This window comes from Cervus canadensis, chromosome 6 (genome assembly GCF_019320065.1).
Source record: "Cervus canadensis isolate Bull #8, Minnesota chromosome 6, ASM1932006v1, whole genome shotgun sequence".
Classification (NCBI taxonomy): Eukaryota; Metazoa; Chordata; class Mammalia; order Artiodactyla; family Cervidae; genus Cervus; species Cervus canadensis.
Genome location: NC_057391.1, coordinates 40,108,174 through 40,127,058, shown reverse-complemented (window position 1 = coordinate 40,127,058; position 18,885 = coordinate 40,108,174). Strand labels below are relative to the sequence as shown.

Below are 18,885 nucleotides of genomic sequence, written 5' to 3'. Positions count from 1 at the left end.
GGGCAGATATTTACTGTCTTATAAGATGTATTCCCTCCAGAAAGTATATCCAAAAGTTTTCTGTGTTTACTGTGCCAATCTTATGAAAAGTGTATAGAACTGTGTAAGGTGTGTTAGCTAGTACTCAAGTTCAAAAAGAAGTGAAATTAGGGCTTCCTCTACTAGTGAAACTCAGCAACACAAAATAAAACTGTAAGAAAAGCAATGGAGGCCTTTTAGCTAGCTGATCAGAAGTAGTCTGAGTTACTTAGTACAACTAATGGTGACTGCAGCTGTGAAATTAAAAGACGCTTACTCCTTGGAAGGAAAGTTATGGCCAACCTAGACAGCATATTAAAAAGCAGAGATATTACTTTGCCAATTAAGGTCCGTCTAGTCAAGGCTATGGTTTTTCCAGTGGTCATGTATGGATGTGAGAGTTGGACTATAAATAAAGCTGAGCGCCGAAGAATTGATGATTTTGAACTGTGGTGTTGGAGAAGACTCTTGAGAGTCCCTTGGACTGCAAGGAAATCCAACCAGTCCATTCTAAAGGAGATCAGTCCTGGGTGTTCATTGGAAGGACTGATGTTGAAGCTGAAACTCCAATCCTGTGGCCACCTGATGTGAAGAGCTGACTCATTTGAAAAGACCCTGATGCTGGGAAAGATTGAGGGCAGGAGGAGAAGGAGATGACAGAGGATGAGATGGTTGGATGGCATCACCAACTCGATGGACATGGGTTTGGGTGGACTCCGGGAGTTGGTGATAGACAGGGAGGCCTGGCGTCCTGTGGTTCATGGGGTCGCACAGAGTCAGACACGACTGAGTGACTGAACTGAACTGATTACACATAACCCATTTTATAGTATTAGGTTTAAGTTTAGCATTACAAATTTAGCAAAGTAACACAGAAAACATATTCAGAGTAGTCTTTTGAACACAGCAATAATTTTTTAAATCATACGTAAAAAGCAGAGACTTGGTATATCCAGAGACTTGGTATCTAAGCAAATGCAGTAACTGCCTCTGATTTTTAAAAACCTGAATTTCAGCAGTCACTGAGTTTTCAGGCTTTGGGATTGGTGATTTTTAAGGTCTTAAGGATAAAGATTCAAACTTTATGACTGTGTTTTGCATATTCTCTGCTTGTTATTATGACCCCGGTATACACTGAAATACCAGTTTATATAAGAATTTATGGTTCTTTTCTTTTGCTTACTGTTTTATGACATGTATGAGCATGATGTTGGAAATTCTTCCAATGTATCTTTCTTCATGTTTTGTACAGCTTTGAAATTTGTGTCCATATTTTATGAGGACTTGGACAGGAGTTTATTCAAATTTATTTTTCTGTTTGCATTGTACCAGTTTTTACTGGTAACTGTGCTCTGTATTTGGAGAAGGAAATGGCAACCCACTCCAGTATTCTTGGCTAGAGAATCCTGTGGACAGAGAAGCCTGGTGGGCTTGTCCATAGGGTCGCACAGAGTCAGACACAACTGAAGCGGCTTAGCATGCATGCGTGCATGCATACATGCATGCATTGGAGAAGGAAATGGTGACCGACTCTAGTATTCTTGCCTGGAGAATCCCAGGGACAGAGGAGCCTGATGAGCTGCAGTCTACGGGGTCGCTCAGAGTCGGACATGACTGAAGTGACTCAGCATACATGCATGTGCTCTGTATTATTATTGGTTTATTCAGATGTATTTATTATGGTGGTTTGCTTCTTAGTTACCAATTTTCACTGAAATACTGGTATTTGTATTATATTATCATGTTCCTTTGTTGTGTTTTATTGCCTATTATATATCTGTATTCACTGATGCTAATAGGTTTCTTTTTTACTATATGATTTTATGCTTTTTTCAACATTAGTAGAATAATGCTATATATCTAGAATATATGAATTCTTCTGGAATATCTGTATAAAACAAAGAAGGTTTCTCCTTCTAAAACCACTTTAAAATCACTTTCAAAACATGCAAATACTTAAATTCCATTCCTCCCTAAATTTCCTTGTAAAATTGTAATGGAATAAGATACACATTCTGGCACCAAGTGTATTAATTATCAGGGTAACCAGCACAGTATCACACATTTGGACAAAAAATGTGTTCTGACAATAGCATTAGCCATATAACTTCGTTCTCACCAAAGTCAGGTGTTCCAATTTTTGATTCAGAAAATATGAACAATATATTCATGACATATACAAGTGGGAGCTCTTGCTAACAATATTAGTGGAAGACAAGTAAATACATGACCCAGAACATCTGCAGACCAGTTCAGATCAATTTGCGGAGGTGTGCTCATCAGCCTTGGCTCACTGCAAATGTTCAGTAATATGTGTGGCTGGATGATTATTCATGATGATGTTCTGTTTTCATCATTTCTTCAAGAATTTTTGTCACAAGAGTAAAACCTTGCTAGGAATTCAGGATCTAAGTCAAAGTAGTTATCTGTAACAATAATTGAGGACACGATACATGCTTTATAAGAATTCCACACGGCAGATGTACCTATGGTGTAGGGCTGCTCTGGAAACTAACCAAGATATTTTTTCAGGATCATTTGACTCTGACAAGTCATGAGAAATACATCTTTAAAAATAATAACCTTGCACTGGGGTTTGGCTATGCTTTCTGAAGTCTAACTGGAGCTGTTAAGGAAGCAGCTCCCCAATTTATGATGTGGTTACCTGGTCATTCTACAGGTGGTATTATAACACAGAACCACCTCATAAAAAGGTTAACTCCTTGTTAATTACAAGATTGGATTTGCTATATGAGGGGACATATTCAGTAGACACTTGGTAAGAATTGGTCAAATGCATCATGGATGAATGTGATTCAGTGCTTTTGGTCCTTTTGATTTCCTGAATGGGAAGTGATTAAACTAATAGCAATTAAGTATAATCATAGTATTGTAAGTTTTAAATAACACTGGAAATAGTAAGATAGGATAATAATTTTGATAATGTGGGGGACCATGAACAAATAATAATTATAACAATTACTACTATTGATAAATGAACTAGAAAATTTCTGTAAGTGTATTGAAAGAGTATGTGAGAAACTATCATCAAAGAATTTCTGCACAACTGTTTATTCAAAGACGTTTCTTCCCCTGGAGGCAACCACTCAGATGACAGCCCTCTGGAGAACAGCTTGGCCAGAAGACAAGACATTCTGGATAGAAATAACACCATATTATAAGATTCAGGATGGGACGAAAAACTGATGTAGACAGCAGACTCAAAACTTCCCAAGGAAACATTGAGGCAAACTAGAACATTTTGGCACACAGAGGGATTTAGCAGTAGTCTTGTAAAGCCTCATTAAAATGGAACTTTTGACAGGCAACTGAAGCTGCCTTTCATTTCTCTTTCCCTCAGGCTAGCCACTTTGGTAAACTTGCAACTCATGGGTAACTGTAAACCAATTCTGAGTCAATATATGTTTAGATTATGAGTAAAATGTGATAGAGAACAAATCTATTAAAAAGTTTGATTTATATCGGCATGATTTATGTTAAACTCTTTCCCTGAATTCTTTCACTGCAAAATGTATGTGTTAATTTAAGAACTGTAGCTGTGTACTACAGGAAAGGAGCAGGCAGGGTACTTTTTTGTCCCAATAAAGGACTGTTGTTGAAGGCCTGCTCCTGCTCTGCCTGCTTATGGCCCTCCAACCCCAGAGAAGAAAGAAAGGCCTTGTGGGAGCCCTCTCTTTATGTAATTTATTCAAAACACACTGAAGCCATTAGGTCACTGCACAGTATCGAGAGGTCTGTGTGCTCACTGGTGGGTTGGAATTCATAGTGACAGTGAAATTACAGGATCCTGGAATCCATGCATTAATATGTGCCTACAGTTGTCTTTCTGTCGTATAATGAAAAGACAATTTAAAACATGTATAAAAACAATTGTTGATGATAGAGAAATTGGGGATTCTATTTATGATATTAACTGCATGGTGAAATAAAAGGTATCTGAGAGAAAACACTATGGATACATGGGGAAAAAAAAATTGGTTTGCTTTTCGAACTTGCCAGTTCCACGAACACAAGTTGTTCAGCTGTCATTTTTAAAAGTAATTTTAAAGTCCTTTGAGAACTGTGCTGCAAGGCTTGTTATGCTACTGTCTCATTACCCCTGGCACAATGCAGAAAGGCCAGAGTAAATTAAGCATATGTTTGAATTTAGTGGTGTACTCAATGCTAGGCTTACAAATAAAAAAGTCAGAAATGTCTTTGTACTGAGGTAGGAAGGAGGTAGATAGGCCTCCCCCAGGATAAAGCAATTGGAGATTCATTCCCTACTGATGGAAACTCCCAAGTCAGGAGTAGCTGGACAATTAAGGGAGGAGGCTGGGCCTTGCCCAGACCAGGTATTTCTTGTTTGCGAAGTCAGGAGACCTCCCTGAACATGCATGTGCAGAAAAGGTTAATGGCAGGAGAAAGGGGGAGCAATGTCAAGGGATGCTCTACCCAGATGCCTTTGCGGTAGGATCCACCTTGGCTAAGAGAGGCATTGCACACATAGAAGGATCCCGAGGTACACCAAAGATGGACTGTGCACTAGGCAAATCAAAATGACTGGCCAAAGGAAACTTGGAAGAAACGCCCCATAAAAGTAATTCAAAATGCCATGAGGGTGCGACTCAGGGACTCTCCCTCTGAGTCTGCTTGTGTGTCCATCCACACATACTGCACTTTTTTTCCCCCTCTTGATAAATACTTTCCTTGTTTCACTACTTTCCGTCTTTGTGGGAATTCTTTTCTGCAAAGTCAAAGGGCCAGGGCCCTTGTCACTGATCACTGGTCTAGTGGCTGGGATCTGGTGCTTTCACCACCGCAATCCAGCCCAATCTCTGGCTGGGAATCCAAGCCAGAGAATCTAAACCGTTGCAGGCTGAGGCCATGTGAGATCAGTACTACCTTGGATTAACTGCAAAGCAAATATCTAAAGACCTAATGATTATTAGGAAGGATTAGCTTCTGCTTCTGCAGACTCCTGCCTCCACCTCCTGATGCCCCCCTCCCCCCTTTTTTTAGACAATTTGAATTGCTTTGGAATCTTAAAACATTAGTCATATCTCTCTGTTTAAGAGATGATTACATACTATTACTCTGAAAAACACTTGGGGCTTTTGGTTTTTTAAGAAATTAGTCCTCATCCAGAAGATGCTTTCATTATTAGTGAAATTTTTAATGATTTATAATTAAATTTTTCAGCAGCAGTTTGAAAGAGCTTCACTTCAATATTATGCAATATTTTTTCTATCTCTAATCATAATAATACAAATATTCCAATAATATAGACTTCTATTTTCCCTTTTAATATAAATAGGGAAAATGTAAAAAAATATATAAATAAGGAAAATGTAAAAGGAAGATATTAAGGAGCATTTCTCAATGCAGAGGTGAGCAGGAACCTCTGAGAAAGGGTGAGGGTTACTGCCCCCAGGTGAGTGCAGGATTTAGTCTGTTTTCTCTATGTACATATTCAGCACTCATAGAACCCCACAGTTCACCAAAGAGGTGCTCTAGCATGAGCTGGGGATTGTCCCCTGACAATTTCTAATCAGCACACTCAGATCAGTGAATAAACTAAACTAGCAGCTATAAGCCCAGTGGATAAAATGACATCTTTGTAATCAGACTTAGTGACATAAACACATTCACTAAAAGACAAACCTTTCAGTTTTCCATCAAAGTTTGGATTGGTAGCTACTTTTAGGCCAGGATGAGGTAGCAGAAAACAGGAAATTTTGGTGAAACAGGAATGGATGTGTTTTCGAACATTCTGTAGTTCTTCATGCTGGTTCCCTGAGACCTGTAGTAAATCATTCTGAAGTTTAAATGACTTTCAACACAAATTGAACTCCAAAAGAATTCTGTGGCATTTATATTTGCTATGTCTGGTCACAATGATAAAAAATGACATGACAGGGCTGATACTAAAAGTTTTGGGTCAATTTGCCACATAGCCACATTTAAGTATAGCATACACATGGCATTATTACTATAATCAACAAATGTCTACTCTTACTCAGAAGAGCCTTCCCGTTTTTTAGTACAAATTAGTGGGATTTTACTCCAGCTAGTTCCTACAAATTCAAATTTTAATTCAAAGTACTCACAAAGACATGAGTAGATCATAAGATATTCCCACCTTCTTTTCAGGAAGGTACTCAAAGACAGCCTCTTGTCACTTGGTAGGTATACATTTAAATTCTAGAAAGACATCTGGATAGTTGGGTATTTACATACAAGCTAAATTGTCTCCTTTTTCCCTATGTATTAGAGAGTTAATAGTACAAATTATCCTAAAAATAACCATAGCCTTAAAAAGTAAGCTTAGAGATCCTGATTATCAAGATTTCTTTTTTTAATCTCCATTTTTTTTCTGATTACTCATTAGGTATTTTGGGGGATATCTGTTCAACTATTGAACTATCATGACATAGACAGTTAATAGCCTCCTCCTAATATCACATTCTGTGAACTACTAGCAAAATGTCCTAAGATTGACTTTGGGGATCTTAAAACTTAAATATTTTCTTAAATTGACTTTAAGCCTCTACTAAACATAAATCCAGATATTTGTACTGTCAATCTTCAACTGATTTAACTCTTCAAATTAAAGATTTTATCTTTAGGAATAAATCATTGTTTTATAGATAGCTACAAAATAACTCTTTTTCTGAATCATAATTATGAATAATATTTAAAATTGTAATTGACATTTTATTAAGTATCACTCTTAGTTTGTTCACAGAGATACTATGAAGGTCAAATGACGTTGTGGCTATTGAGTATCTATTCAAGAAGTCACTTAACAAAAATGATTTTAGATCACTGTTGGGGAAATTTCATGCATCTAGACAGCTAACAAACCTTGAGGCGTTTTTCCAAGAATTTGGAGCCACCGTCAGATCCATATGAAAATTCGTATGGGAAGCTCCAGTCTCGAACGAGAAATATCAGACTCTAAGAGATAATAAGAAGAAAGGATTGATAAAGGAACTCTAAATTGCCTCCATCTGTTTTTTACTGAAATATATTAAATGATATTATTGCTATCTGAATAGTGTTCTTCTCCACATAAAGGAATTAAAAAGCAAACATAAAACCTAGGAAAGTTGTTTCTGAGCATTCACTCCTCTCTGAGATCATCCTACCTGTTTCCATGGAATGTGAATAGAAAGCTGCCCCCAAAATGACTGAAGTTACATAGTGCCATTCAGCCAGTTTGAGGCATATCTGTCAGTTTTCAGGAAGCTTTTTATGAAGATTCAAGTTTTATTTGAGGAAAGTTTTCCCCTTCCATCTGTCTAAGTATTTTCCTCTATTACATCTGTCCCATTCTCTTCTTCAGGGGTTCTCATCATGCATACCTGGTAGGCAGAGGGGCAGGAATCCAGGTTTTGTGGGGCCTGAAAGTTACACAATCTGTGTGGGGGAGAGGGCTCAATAGGAAAAAGGTATAAAAATAGGCTAAAAAGTTGATATTTATTTACAATGAGAAAAATAACAAATTACAAATTTTAAAACACTGACAAATACCACAAACACATTTGTAAAAATCATGAAAAATAACTAACATACCTTTGTAATACTTTTTTCTCCCACTTTTTGACTGCAAATGCTTTGATCACTTCTTCACATTACATGACAATTTTGAAATATTTTCTGTTAGAAAGCTAGTTCAGTCTTTCCTCTAACAAGGCCAAAATTTTTATTGTAAAAATTTTTTTTATTGTTAATAGTTTAGAAATATTTCAGCTTCACAACTTGTTATTTGTAATATCATATTTCTTCATCTGTTAAATAGAGATAATAAGGGAGCCAGCCTCACAGGACTACTAAATGAAATAGTATACAGAAGACATTCGAACGGCACCTGGTACATAATGCTATGTTAGTTACTTGATTTGATTTTAAAGGCCACATAGTATTTTAGCACATGGATAGACCTAACTTATTTTGCATTCTCCTAGATGTTTTCCAGTTTTTCTAAGTACTATTCTAAGAAATGCATTGATAAACATCCCTGAAGCTGAGTATTTGTTTATATCCAGAAGGATTCTTATCAGGGACTGTGTTCCCCAAATTAGAACAATCATTAGAATCATTTGAGAGGCTTTTAAAAGTACAGAATTCTTGGGCCTCCCTCCACACCTACTGCAACCAAAGTTAAGAGCAGCTTTCCTTTATCAAGTGCCTATGGTAAGTCAAGCACAATACCAGTATCATACACATGATGTATTTCATGCACTCCTGCCCCAGGAGAAGTTATAATTTATTAGTTTGTCTTAAAAGAGATATATAAAAATCACCTTCACCCTCCAACTTGATGTTAATCAAGTAATTTTCTCAAAGCCACAAGGCCAGAGTAGAAGAGGTGGCATTTAAACTTGGGAAAATTCCTGCTGCACTGCCTCAAAATTAAGTATAGAACACATAGCTTACAATCTGACACATTAAAGCATTCTTTAATAAGTTAGATTAAGTTATACTTCAATTTTAGTATCTGGAAAAATGCAGGAAGTTGAGGGGAAAATTAGAATATTTTACTGACATTAGCTATCTTTAAATGTCTAAGCATTTACATCTCTGGGCTTGTAATTGAGCCTTTTAGTCTTGACCATTAAAATTGATACCGCTTTGAACTCTCTTTTAAGCTTTTCCATCCTTTCTTTCCCTTTATAGTTTATCTGTTGAAGAACCTACAAGTCTGACCTGGATAGATTTCCATAACCCAAACCTTGCTGACTGCATAGTCACAGGGCAGTTCAACATGTTCTTTCGTCCTCTGAATTTCCTACAAATTGGCAACTGGATACAGAGTCTTGATCTGACTCCGGTTTTATTTTTTGGCAAGACTCTATGAAGCAGAGTGTTCTTTTATTAGGAGGCACATTGTATATGATTATTTCTCCTTTGGTGAAGTTACGTCATCTTTGCTTAACTGAAGCTCATTCTTCAGATTTCTCATTAAGGGCTCATGGGAACAACATTCTTTGTATTCTTACATACTAACAACATTTTGTGCCCTTGATAAGTGAAAGTCATTTTTGCCGGATATAAAATCCTTAGCTCACATCTTCTTTCCTTAAACAGGGACACAGCTTAGTTAGAATTATGGATATTTCTTGTTTCATTACAGTGTAAGTCCCCCCCGCCCCTGTGTGTGTGTGTGTGTGTGTGTGTGTGTGTGTGTGTGTGTTCTGTGGATTCTTGTGGGGAAAGGAGAGATTCCTGTGGAGCAGAGCATTTAAAAATATCCATATACACTATCTTTAAATAGTCCACTATCTTTAGATAGATGTTCATTCTTGTCAACATTTTTGTATGATAATTTGTATGTAGAACATTTCTACCTAAAACATGCACTTTGAAAATAGAGGTTAGATAAGAAGCAACTTTTGCAAAATAGAGGTTCATGAATCAGGATAAATGAAACCAACTATGTGGATTTGGCTATATTTTGCATTTTTCTTGGAAGAGTTTAGTCTCTTTTCTTGGTCTTTTTCACTAGGCATCTTCCCAAGTCAACGAAATGAGGACCATGTGTAGAATAGGATCAAAGATGAAGTCTTATTTTCTTAAATAAGTACTCTATATTCTATCTACCTCTAGTGTCAAATTCTAAGTTGCTTCCCTAATGCTCCCATCCAGTGCTGTGCTGGTATAAACTGGTTCTCCAACAAGAGCATGCCTTGATTTGTGGCATTTGACAATTTCTGCTGTGCAAATGTGCCTACCATGGCTGATTTCAAGCTACTAACAGTTTAATAACTGGCTTATGTAACTCCTGAATATTTACTAGTTAGCTCTCAAAGTGGTATAAGCCAGCTACAGTACACCCACTGTCCCCATCCCCTCCTCAAATAATTCATATGCTTTACATTTATCCTGTATGGAATGCTATGAATTTCAGTCCTTATTTCAAAATCCATCCATTTTTCCACACTGCTGCATTTTGATTTGTTCATACATATAGGTAGAGATTTAAAAAGTCAAGAATACAGATTACTCTAACTTTCTCAGATAAAAATATCTGAAGTCATACTTTTAAAAAATAAATTAAATGCAGTCAGACAACTGGGGAAAATGATGGACCTACACTTTGCATATCCTTCAAGTGATCATAGGATGAAAATTATGAAAAACATTGTAACTTTTGTTTATTTTCCTTTGAAGACCATAATTTCCTCTAGGAAATTATTCAAAAGGAGTGCTATAGCACCACTATTAGTGAAAAATGGAAAAAAATTTAAATGCTCAACAATTGGGAATGGTTATATACATTATGGCATATTAACATATTACATAGCTATTAATATTACAAATGTGTGGAGTGTATCAATACATGTATTAAGTCAGTATAAAAAGGCTTACATGAAAAAATGTTATCTGAATCATAATGCTAAATTTATGTGCACATCCATTATAAATATGTGAAAACACTCCCAAACTCCTAGGAAAAAACTGTTCTAGAGTCATGTAGCCAGTGAATACCTGAACTGGTTTAACCTATTTAATCAATCAATTTCAGTTTTAATTTCAGCTTCAGGTAGTAAGTAAACACCGGAATTCATTTTAAACCCTTCTAAGTAAGTAACACCTCACTTCAACCAACAGCCCACTGAAAGCCAACCAGTGACAGCTTCATACTTTAAAAGTCAGTCAAGAAGTAGAAGAATCACCTCACAAAACTGAGGCTGTGTCAACCCATTGCTAACCTCTATAACCAGACACAAAACATGCTTCTGTATTCAACAAGAAAAAATAATTCAAAAACTGATGTTAACCCATTCTTGTCTCTGTAAACCATGCAAATCCAAGACAAAGCCCCCAACTCTTCATAATAATAATTTGTTTTGCTCAATGAACCTCCCAAGTATAACTCTTTTACTAAACTAACCAATAAACTCAGCTCTGGTTTTTGTATCAAGTTTTGAGTGAAGGTCTCATCCTCCGACAATTCTGAAGTCCTACCGAGATAGTTCTGAATGCCCTCACTGGGCAGTATTCCCTATGAACCTCAGGTTAACATGTGTACTTTCCATGTCCCCTGTTCCCAAATTCCATCTGTCCTTAAAATTTACTTAGAGGTGAATCTGTCTCAACAATGATCAAATCTGAGCTCTAATTTGTTTCACTGAGCTCTTGCTGCTGATTAATTTGTTATCCTAGAATTTTTGTTATAAAGACTCAGTGGGTCTTTATGTGGGTCATTAGTTCTATGTCTCTGTAAAGGGTAATTCAACCTTTTTTTTTGTAAGTGTACTCATTGAATAAAAAATTATACCTAATTTTTGTATAATGTTATTAGAACTTTTGGTTTAGAGGTATATTATTCAGTAAATATTTTTGCCATTAATCTGTTTGTTCTTTTTTTTTTTTTTGCTGCTTTTCCTTCTTTTGTTTGAAAATTCATACAAAGTATTGTCTTGTATTTTATCTTGAATTGTCTTGTGTCACTGAATGATAAGGAAGTGCTTTATAAAGAACAGAGGCAAAGACCTAAGTAGTAACCAAATTAATCAGGATGCCCCAAAGACTAATGGTTGGAGGTCTGTTAAGCCAGCAACAAATTTATGCAAATGTAGTCAGTCAAATTTTGCCTGGGATTCTCTACACCACTTAGAGGCCATTCTCATTCTTGTCAATTTGCAAATTACTTTGTTTAGTCCATAATGTAGGATCAATGACTATCAGATGATTGTACGTAGCACTGTTCTAACACCTGCTTGAGGACCCAGGTGCTTTTCATAAGCACACAATTTGAGCAACTTGTTTGTTACAGGCTTGTGTATATCAAAGCTGCAATCTTCTCCTGGAAGAATTTCTGCGTCCTCTTTGTATAGCATTACAATCCTAATATTTGCATTTACAGTAATAAATTACCCTTAAAAATTTAGAATAATATTGTGTTAAGCTTCAGACATGTCAAAATAAATAATAAAGATAAGATGTTCTATAAAAATGAAGATAAAAAACACTCATTAGTTAGCTTCTTTAATTAGTAAACTGAGGCTTCAAAACAAACTGCTGACTCCAGAAGACTCAATTTCACTCTCTAACCTTCTGAAATTTACCCTACCCTACTGACCCCAGTGACAGTGTATCTCTCTCTACTCAGTTTTATCTTTACCAATCACCTCACTCCTTCAATACCTTCTTTTTCTTCCTCTGACCTCCTGAACCATTTCCTTAGTGATTTTTGCAGAAAAAAAGTAATCATATTGCCCCAGCTGCTTATAACTACTATATCTGAAGACTGTTGTATTGAAGTTGAATTTAAACACTGGCCTAGAGCTCAGTTATAAGGAATTTCTTTTAGCACAGGAAGACAGAAATTTGCTGCAGAATTCAGGATCCTGTTGCTTACTATCTGAACTATCAGTTATTTTCCAACTAAGTTCACTTAATTATTAGTCCCTCTTGTTAGCTTGGAAAAAAATGAACAGTTAGGTTGGAAAAAAACTGTTAGGTTAGAAAAATTAGTTAAAAACAGTAGAAATGCCAGGAGAGCATTTAAATATCCCAGCTCATCATAAAAAAACAAGAATAAAAATTTTAATAGCCTTTCAAGGGCAAGATATATAGAAAAACACCATGCAAGGCCATTTTAGAAGACTTTCTCTGAGATGAATTGGACATCAATAAAAAATTGTGAACAAAACAAGGATGAATCAATAGGAAACTTTAAAAATAGACTTCAGAAAAATTTCAAACAATACTCTCAGTACTTAAATAGCCAAAATAAAGGGAACATTGTCTTCCCTTTTTAAAATGGGCTCAGAGGAGAATGGGACAACAGAGGATGAGATGGTTGGATGGCATCACTAACTCAATGGACATGGATTTGTGAGAACTCCAGGAGCTGGTAATGGACAGGGAGGCCTGGCATGCTGCAGTTCATGGGGTCGCAAAGAGTCGGACATGACTGAGCGACTGAACTGAACAGACATAAAATACAGGAATCAGAAAAACTTGAAAGAGAAATCATCAACTTAGAAATTTACACTTTATGGCTGGCTTTTCAGATAGGCTTTAATAGTTAACCAGGTAGAAATTTAAAAAAAATTTTTGTGGCACTCCAGATAAGACCAAAATATCTTTTGTTCTCTAAGACTCAGAAGCCTATCTATAGGGACACTGATAGATACTTTACGCAGAAAATCTGCTGAAAGAACCAAAGTTTCATATTAGCTAAAGATACCTACACTGTACACGATTAAAAAAGAAACTTAAGAATCTCTTTGAGTAAAAGTTTCCAAGGATATAGACAGAAAAATGAGAGAATAATCTGTAACAGTCCAGATTGGTGGTGGTGGTGTTTAGTTGCTGAGTTCTGTCAGACTCTTTTGTGACCCCAAGGACTGTAGCCCCGTCATGCTCCTTTGTCCATGGGATTTCCCAAGTAAGAATACCGGAGTGGGTTGCCATTTTCTTCTCCAGGGGATCTTCCCAGCCCAGGGATCAAACCCACATTTCCTGCATTGGCAGGTGGGTTCCTTATCACTGAGCCAACAGGGAAACCGGAGTCCAGATTAACCCCTTCCAAATTATCATAAATCTTGCTTTTTTATACATTTAAAAAGATTAGGTCATGGCAGTTATTAAATCAACAACATGGTCAACATCCAAGACTCAATGTCTTTTATGGCCTATTTCTTGATCCAATAGTCATGGCTTATCCTCCTTGCCTCAGAGCAGTTGCAGTCTTGTCTAATTACTTGATGCATCTACAGATTATGTACTAGGACCACCTTTAAATCTGATGATACCACATACAAACTGTTGCTGAGGACATCTTACTTTTTTATGTAAGTCTTAACTAATTAAATGTGCTATCTTTTTAATTATAAACCATCAATGTAATATTTTCAATTCAGAAATTCTACTACCTTTTTCCATTGAAAAAGAACTTCATGATTATGTTTCTGCAGTTCAAGAAGGGGCCATGCCCAGTATAAGCATTTTGGACACTCTCATATCAATTTTGACTTAAACTGTTTGTTTATGGGTCTTATTTTATAAATGTAAAGAGGTAATACTAGGCAGGATATGTAATAGCTACACCAAATCTTGAATCCAGGTGTTTCAATTTTGAGTCCAATAAGTTTATTTGTATGCAAACTATATACAATCCTAAATATGCATATAATACCATAATTAGCAAGCATTAATTAAATGTATGCTGTATATAAAGTAGGTGCTGTGTGTATACTCAGACATGTATGATACTTTGGTTCCCCATGGACTGTAGCCTGCCAGGCTCCTCTATTCCTGGAATTTTCCAGGCAAGAATATTAGAGTGGGTTGCCATTTCCTACTCCAGGGTATCTTCCCAACCTAAGGATAGAACCTGTGTCTCCTGAGTCTCTTGCATTAGGAGACAGATTCTTTATCACTGAGCCACCTAGGAAGCCTATAAAGTAGGTGGTCTAGACTAAAAAAAGTTAACTGCAAAGGTCCTGCTCTTAACATATTTATAATTTAGCTAGTGGGATGGGATTTGCACATTCAACTATAAGACCACAAGCTATAGTTAGGTAAGCACCTAGCATCAGAAAGAGGGAGAGAGGCATTAAGGGTGGTGGTGAAATGCAAGGGCTTTGAGCCTGTGGCCTAGGTTGAAGGTGAGCTCTGCAACTTAAAGATACATGTGGCCAGGACAAGTTTTTTAACTACTCTAAGCCTCGGTTTTCCCATCAGTTAAAAAAAAAATAGAAAGGAATAAAGAAGGAGTAACAACATTACTTATTTTATATAACTATAATGAACTATGTGAATCATGTAAGAAATATACTGAGCATGGGACCTGGCACAAAAATAAGAGTTCAATAAAATATTGTTATTATGTAGGTCTTCTAGACATTTTATGAATCTACATAAGGACACTGGGGGAATCCTGATCTATACCATTGACCTAATTCTGAGTAGCCAGATGAATATTTTATTCTAATTTCATACAATTCACAGATAACCTAAATCGCTCTCTGGACAGAACATGTGATAAGGCACCTTTCTCAAACTGCTGTCCTTTTCCTCAGCCCAAGACAACCAAGAGAATGTCTTTTCATTTATAGCCCAAGCATCCAAATAACAGCTTCTTATTTTCTCAGTGAAATCATGGATTTCTCTGGTATGACTTGGCAGTTGCAGTCATCATGGATATTTGACCAAGGATGTTTTGTTTTGACATTCTGAAGTAGCTGAAATCACTATTAAATTTTATTCCAGAGAGGAACACTCAAATCACAGGAACAAAGGGTCCTTAAATATCATTAAGTAAACCATTATAACATAATTCCTGATTTGCCATATGCAGGACCAATTTGGACAGGAAACTGTGAGAAACAGCAGGTTTATCCTAATGTAATAGTACATTATCATAAGCTTCCTCTACTATTATTTTCTAGCAATCTTCAGTTTAAAACTGGAATGGAGATATCTGCTCACCAATAATTACAACTCCATTGAAAGGAACATGAAGAATTGAGTTCCACTCTCATTTCACAAAGAGAATTCAAATCATTTTTTACCAGCTTTTGTGAGATATAACTGACATATAACACACTGTGTACATTTAAGGTCTGCAATGTGATTATTCAATATGAATATATATTGTGAAATGATTACTACAATTGGGGTAGCAAACACCTCTGTCACCTTAGTTATGACCTGTGTATACATGTATACAGTGAGTCAAATTTATTCCAAAGATTTAGGGTATTAATGGGCCTGTAAGTGTACAAAAATGATTAATAAAAATGCTATGGTAGAAAATTGGGATGAATTAATCCATTTCTTCTGTGTTAGTCACACAACCTAAATACTGATAGCACCAATCTATCTCAGGGCATCATGCCATAAAGAGGTTCAAGAATAACTGGATATATTCAGGGCTATGGCTTAAAGGGACCAGGGTTCAGGAATATTGTGACTTTTATCAATATTTAAACTTACTGAAGATTAAACTGATTAAAGTCAGCTCCTGTAGACTGACTTACAAAGATACCCACCATAGAAACGCCACTGGGAAATTACTGACATCTAAAAAACTGGCTCAAGAGAACCTTGAGATTACACATTAGTAAACTGGGAGATGTTTCCATTTCTTTGTAGCCTATATAATTAGAGGACATGAAATGGTTAAACAGTAAACTCCTGGGCTGTTATAGTCAACAGGCACATTTAATAATATAACATTAAGGCTTCTTCAGTTCAGTGCAGTCGCTCATTCGCATCCGACTCCTTGCAACCATGCGGACTGCAGCACGCCAGGCCTCCCTGTCCATCACCAACTCCCGGAGTCCACCCAAACTCATGCCCATTGAGTTGGCAATGCCACCCAACCATCTCATCCTCTGTCGTTCCCTTCTCCTCCTGCCTTCAATCTTTCCCAGCATCAGGGTCTTTTCAAATGAGTCAGTTCTTCGCATCTGGTGGCCAAAATATTGGAGTTTCAGCTTCAACATCAGTCGTTCCAATGAACACCCAAGACTGATCTCCTTTAGGATTGACTGGTTGGATCTCCTTGCAGTCCAAGGGACTCTTAAGAGTCTTCTCCAACACCACAGTTCAAAAGCATCAATTCTTCAGGGCTCAGCTTTTTTTATAAGTCCAACTCTCACATCCATACATGACTACTGGAAAAACCATAGCCTTGACTAGACAGACCTTTGTTGGCAAAGTAATATCTCTGCTTTTTAATATGCTGTCTAGGTTGGTCATAGCTTTTCTTCCAAGGAGCAAGTGTCTTTTAATTTCATGGCTGCAATCACCATCTGCAGTGATTTTGGAGCCCAGAAAAATAGTCTGTCACTATTTCCATTGCTTCCCCATTTATTTGCCATGAAGTGAAGGGACTGGATGCCATGATCTTGGTTTTCTGAATGTTGAGTTTTAAGCCAACTTTTTCACTCTCCTCTTTCATTTTCATCAAGAGGCTCTTTAGTTCTTCTTCACTTTCTGCCATAACGGTGGTGTCATCTGCGTATCTGAGGTTATTGATATTTCTCCCGGCAATCTTGATTCCAGCTTGTGCTTCATCCAGCCCAGTGTATCTCATGATGTACTCTGCATAGAAGTTAAATGATCAGGGTGACAATATCCAGCCTTGATGTACTCCTTTTCCTATTTGGAACCAGTCTGTTGTTCCATGTCCAGTTCTAACTGTTGCTTCCTGACCTGCATACAGATGTCTCAAGAGGCAGGTCAGGTGGTCGGTCTGGTATTCCCATCTCTTTAAGAATTTTCCACAGTTTTTTGTGATCCACACAGTCAAAGGCTTTGGCATAGTCAGTAAAGCAAAAGTAGATGTTTTTCTGGAACTCTCTTGCTTTTACGATGATCCAACAGATGTTGGCAATTTGATCTCTGGTTCCTCTGCCTTTTTCTATATCCAGCTTGAACATCTGGAAGTTCATGGTTCATGTACTGTTTGCTGAAGCCTGGCTTGGATAATTTTGAGGTGGACTTCTTAGAGTCCACCTTCCATTCTACTGGGGAATCCTTTTCAGCTTAGGCCTAACATCAAACTTCCTGTATCATGACGTTATAGAACAAGTGAAAACCCTCTCCACCATGTCAGTCCAGCAGAGTTGAGAGGACATGAGTGACAAGCACACAAGAGAAAGCTGGAGAGCCACAGAAATGGAAAATCAGCCTCTCCTTGGGTAACAAATAACTAATGGCTGACCACTGAGCACAGAACATTAGAGGAAGACAGTCTTGCCTGGTATTGAAAAACAGTCTATGAACAGTTCATTTAATGTGCACTTCAAATAATGTCTAACAATCAGAAAAATTCCTAACAGAGATTTTGACCCAAGGATGTAATCATCTCGTAGAGCTATATGGGGCCTGGCGTGCCCTATAACCAAGGAAGAAAAATTCATAGGCCAAAGTACAGACAAATATCCTACCATATCTCATGAGGTATTTTTCATCAGGTCCTTACAGAAAGCTGGAAATTATTTTCTAATGTCCTTATCAAATATTTATGAGTATTACATGTTTAAATTAACGGAAATGTATTCATTCTCAACCGAACCTCTTGAAGTCCTAAGGCAGAGGAGCTAAAGAGCCAAGTTACTTTAACTATTTTTAAAGAACAGTTACCTTAATGAGGTAGCTCTTGCTGGACTGTTATACTTAAGATTCAAGTGCTCACAATGAGCAAGACAAGTGGGAAAGTAAGTCATGTCAGAGAATGCTATGTCTTAATATGAATTTACTTCTTGAGTGTACTAAGTAGTCTACAGCTGGCTTTTATAGGCTCCCTTGGAAGACTTATTAAAATCTGAGGAATTTTACAGGTCAGGAGACAGCATGTCAGTAGCCTGAAATTGACCACAGTAAAAGTATTTACACCATAGAAATCAGCAAATGCTACTACAATCAGACCCACCTCCCACTTCTCTCTAGCCAGTTACAAACATTAACCAGCACACCACTGGCTAAACTTAACACTTCAAAGTTGCTTTTAAACTGAATCCACTTTTAGTTCTCTAAAAGCTTTTAGTTCTCTTTCTAAAAACATAGTTTTAAAATACAATTATAGATATTTTGTTTGTTTGGTATAAATTGACTTTTGGCTTAAAAATCAAATTAATCTGTTAATTCAGCTATTCATTTCATTGGCTAATTGCCCTCTCTATTGCTGTCTGAGACAGATCTTATTTATTATTTACAGCTTCACTCTGTTTTGAGTTAAGAATTCTATTTTAAATTTGTCAAATTTAGTTTTTAATAATAAATTATTATTTAAAAAATATCACTGCCTGTTACTTTATTTTCTCAGGCAGTATTTAAAATTTCTCCACAGTTTTATCCAAACAAATAAAACTGCTATTTTCTCAGAGGAAGAGGATA

General features: G+C 36.7%; 1 protein-coding gene across 2 annotated transcripts in view; it reads right to left on the bottom strand.

The window, feature by feature from the left end:
* ATL1 (atlastin GTPase 1) overlaps positions 1–18,885 on the bottom strand; it is a 67,388-nt gene that overhangs the window by 11,105 nt on the left and 37,398 nt on the right. For both annotated transcript variants that reach the window (XM_043471642.1, XM_043471643.1), the window contains exons 7-8: positions 6,886–6,978; positions 5,683–5,821 (exon numbers count right to left, since the gene is read on the bottom strand). In XM_043471642.1, coding sequence (XP_043327577.1) covers positions 5,683–5,821; positions 6,886–6,978 — 232 coding nt within the window. The remainder of the gene's footprint in view (positions 1–5,682; positions 5,822–6,885; positions 6,979–18,885) is intronic.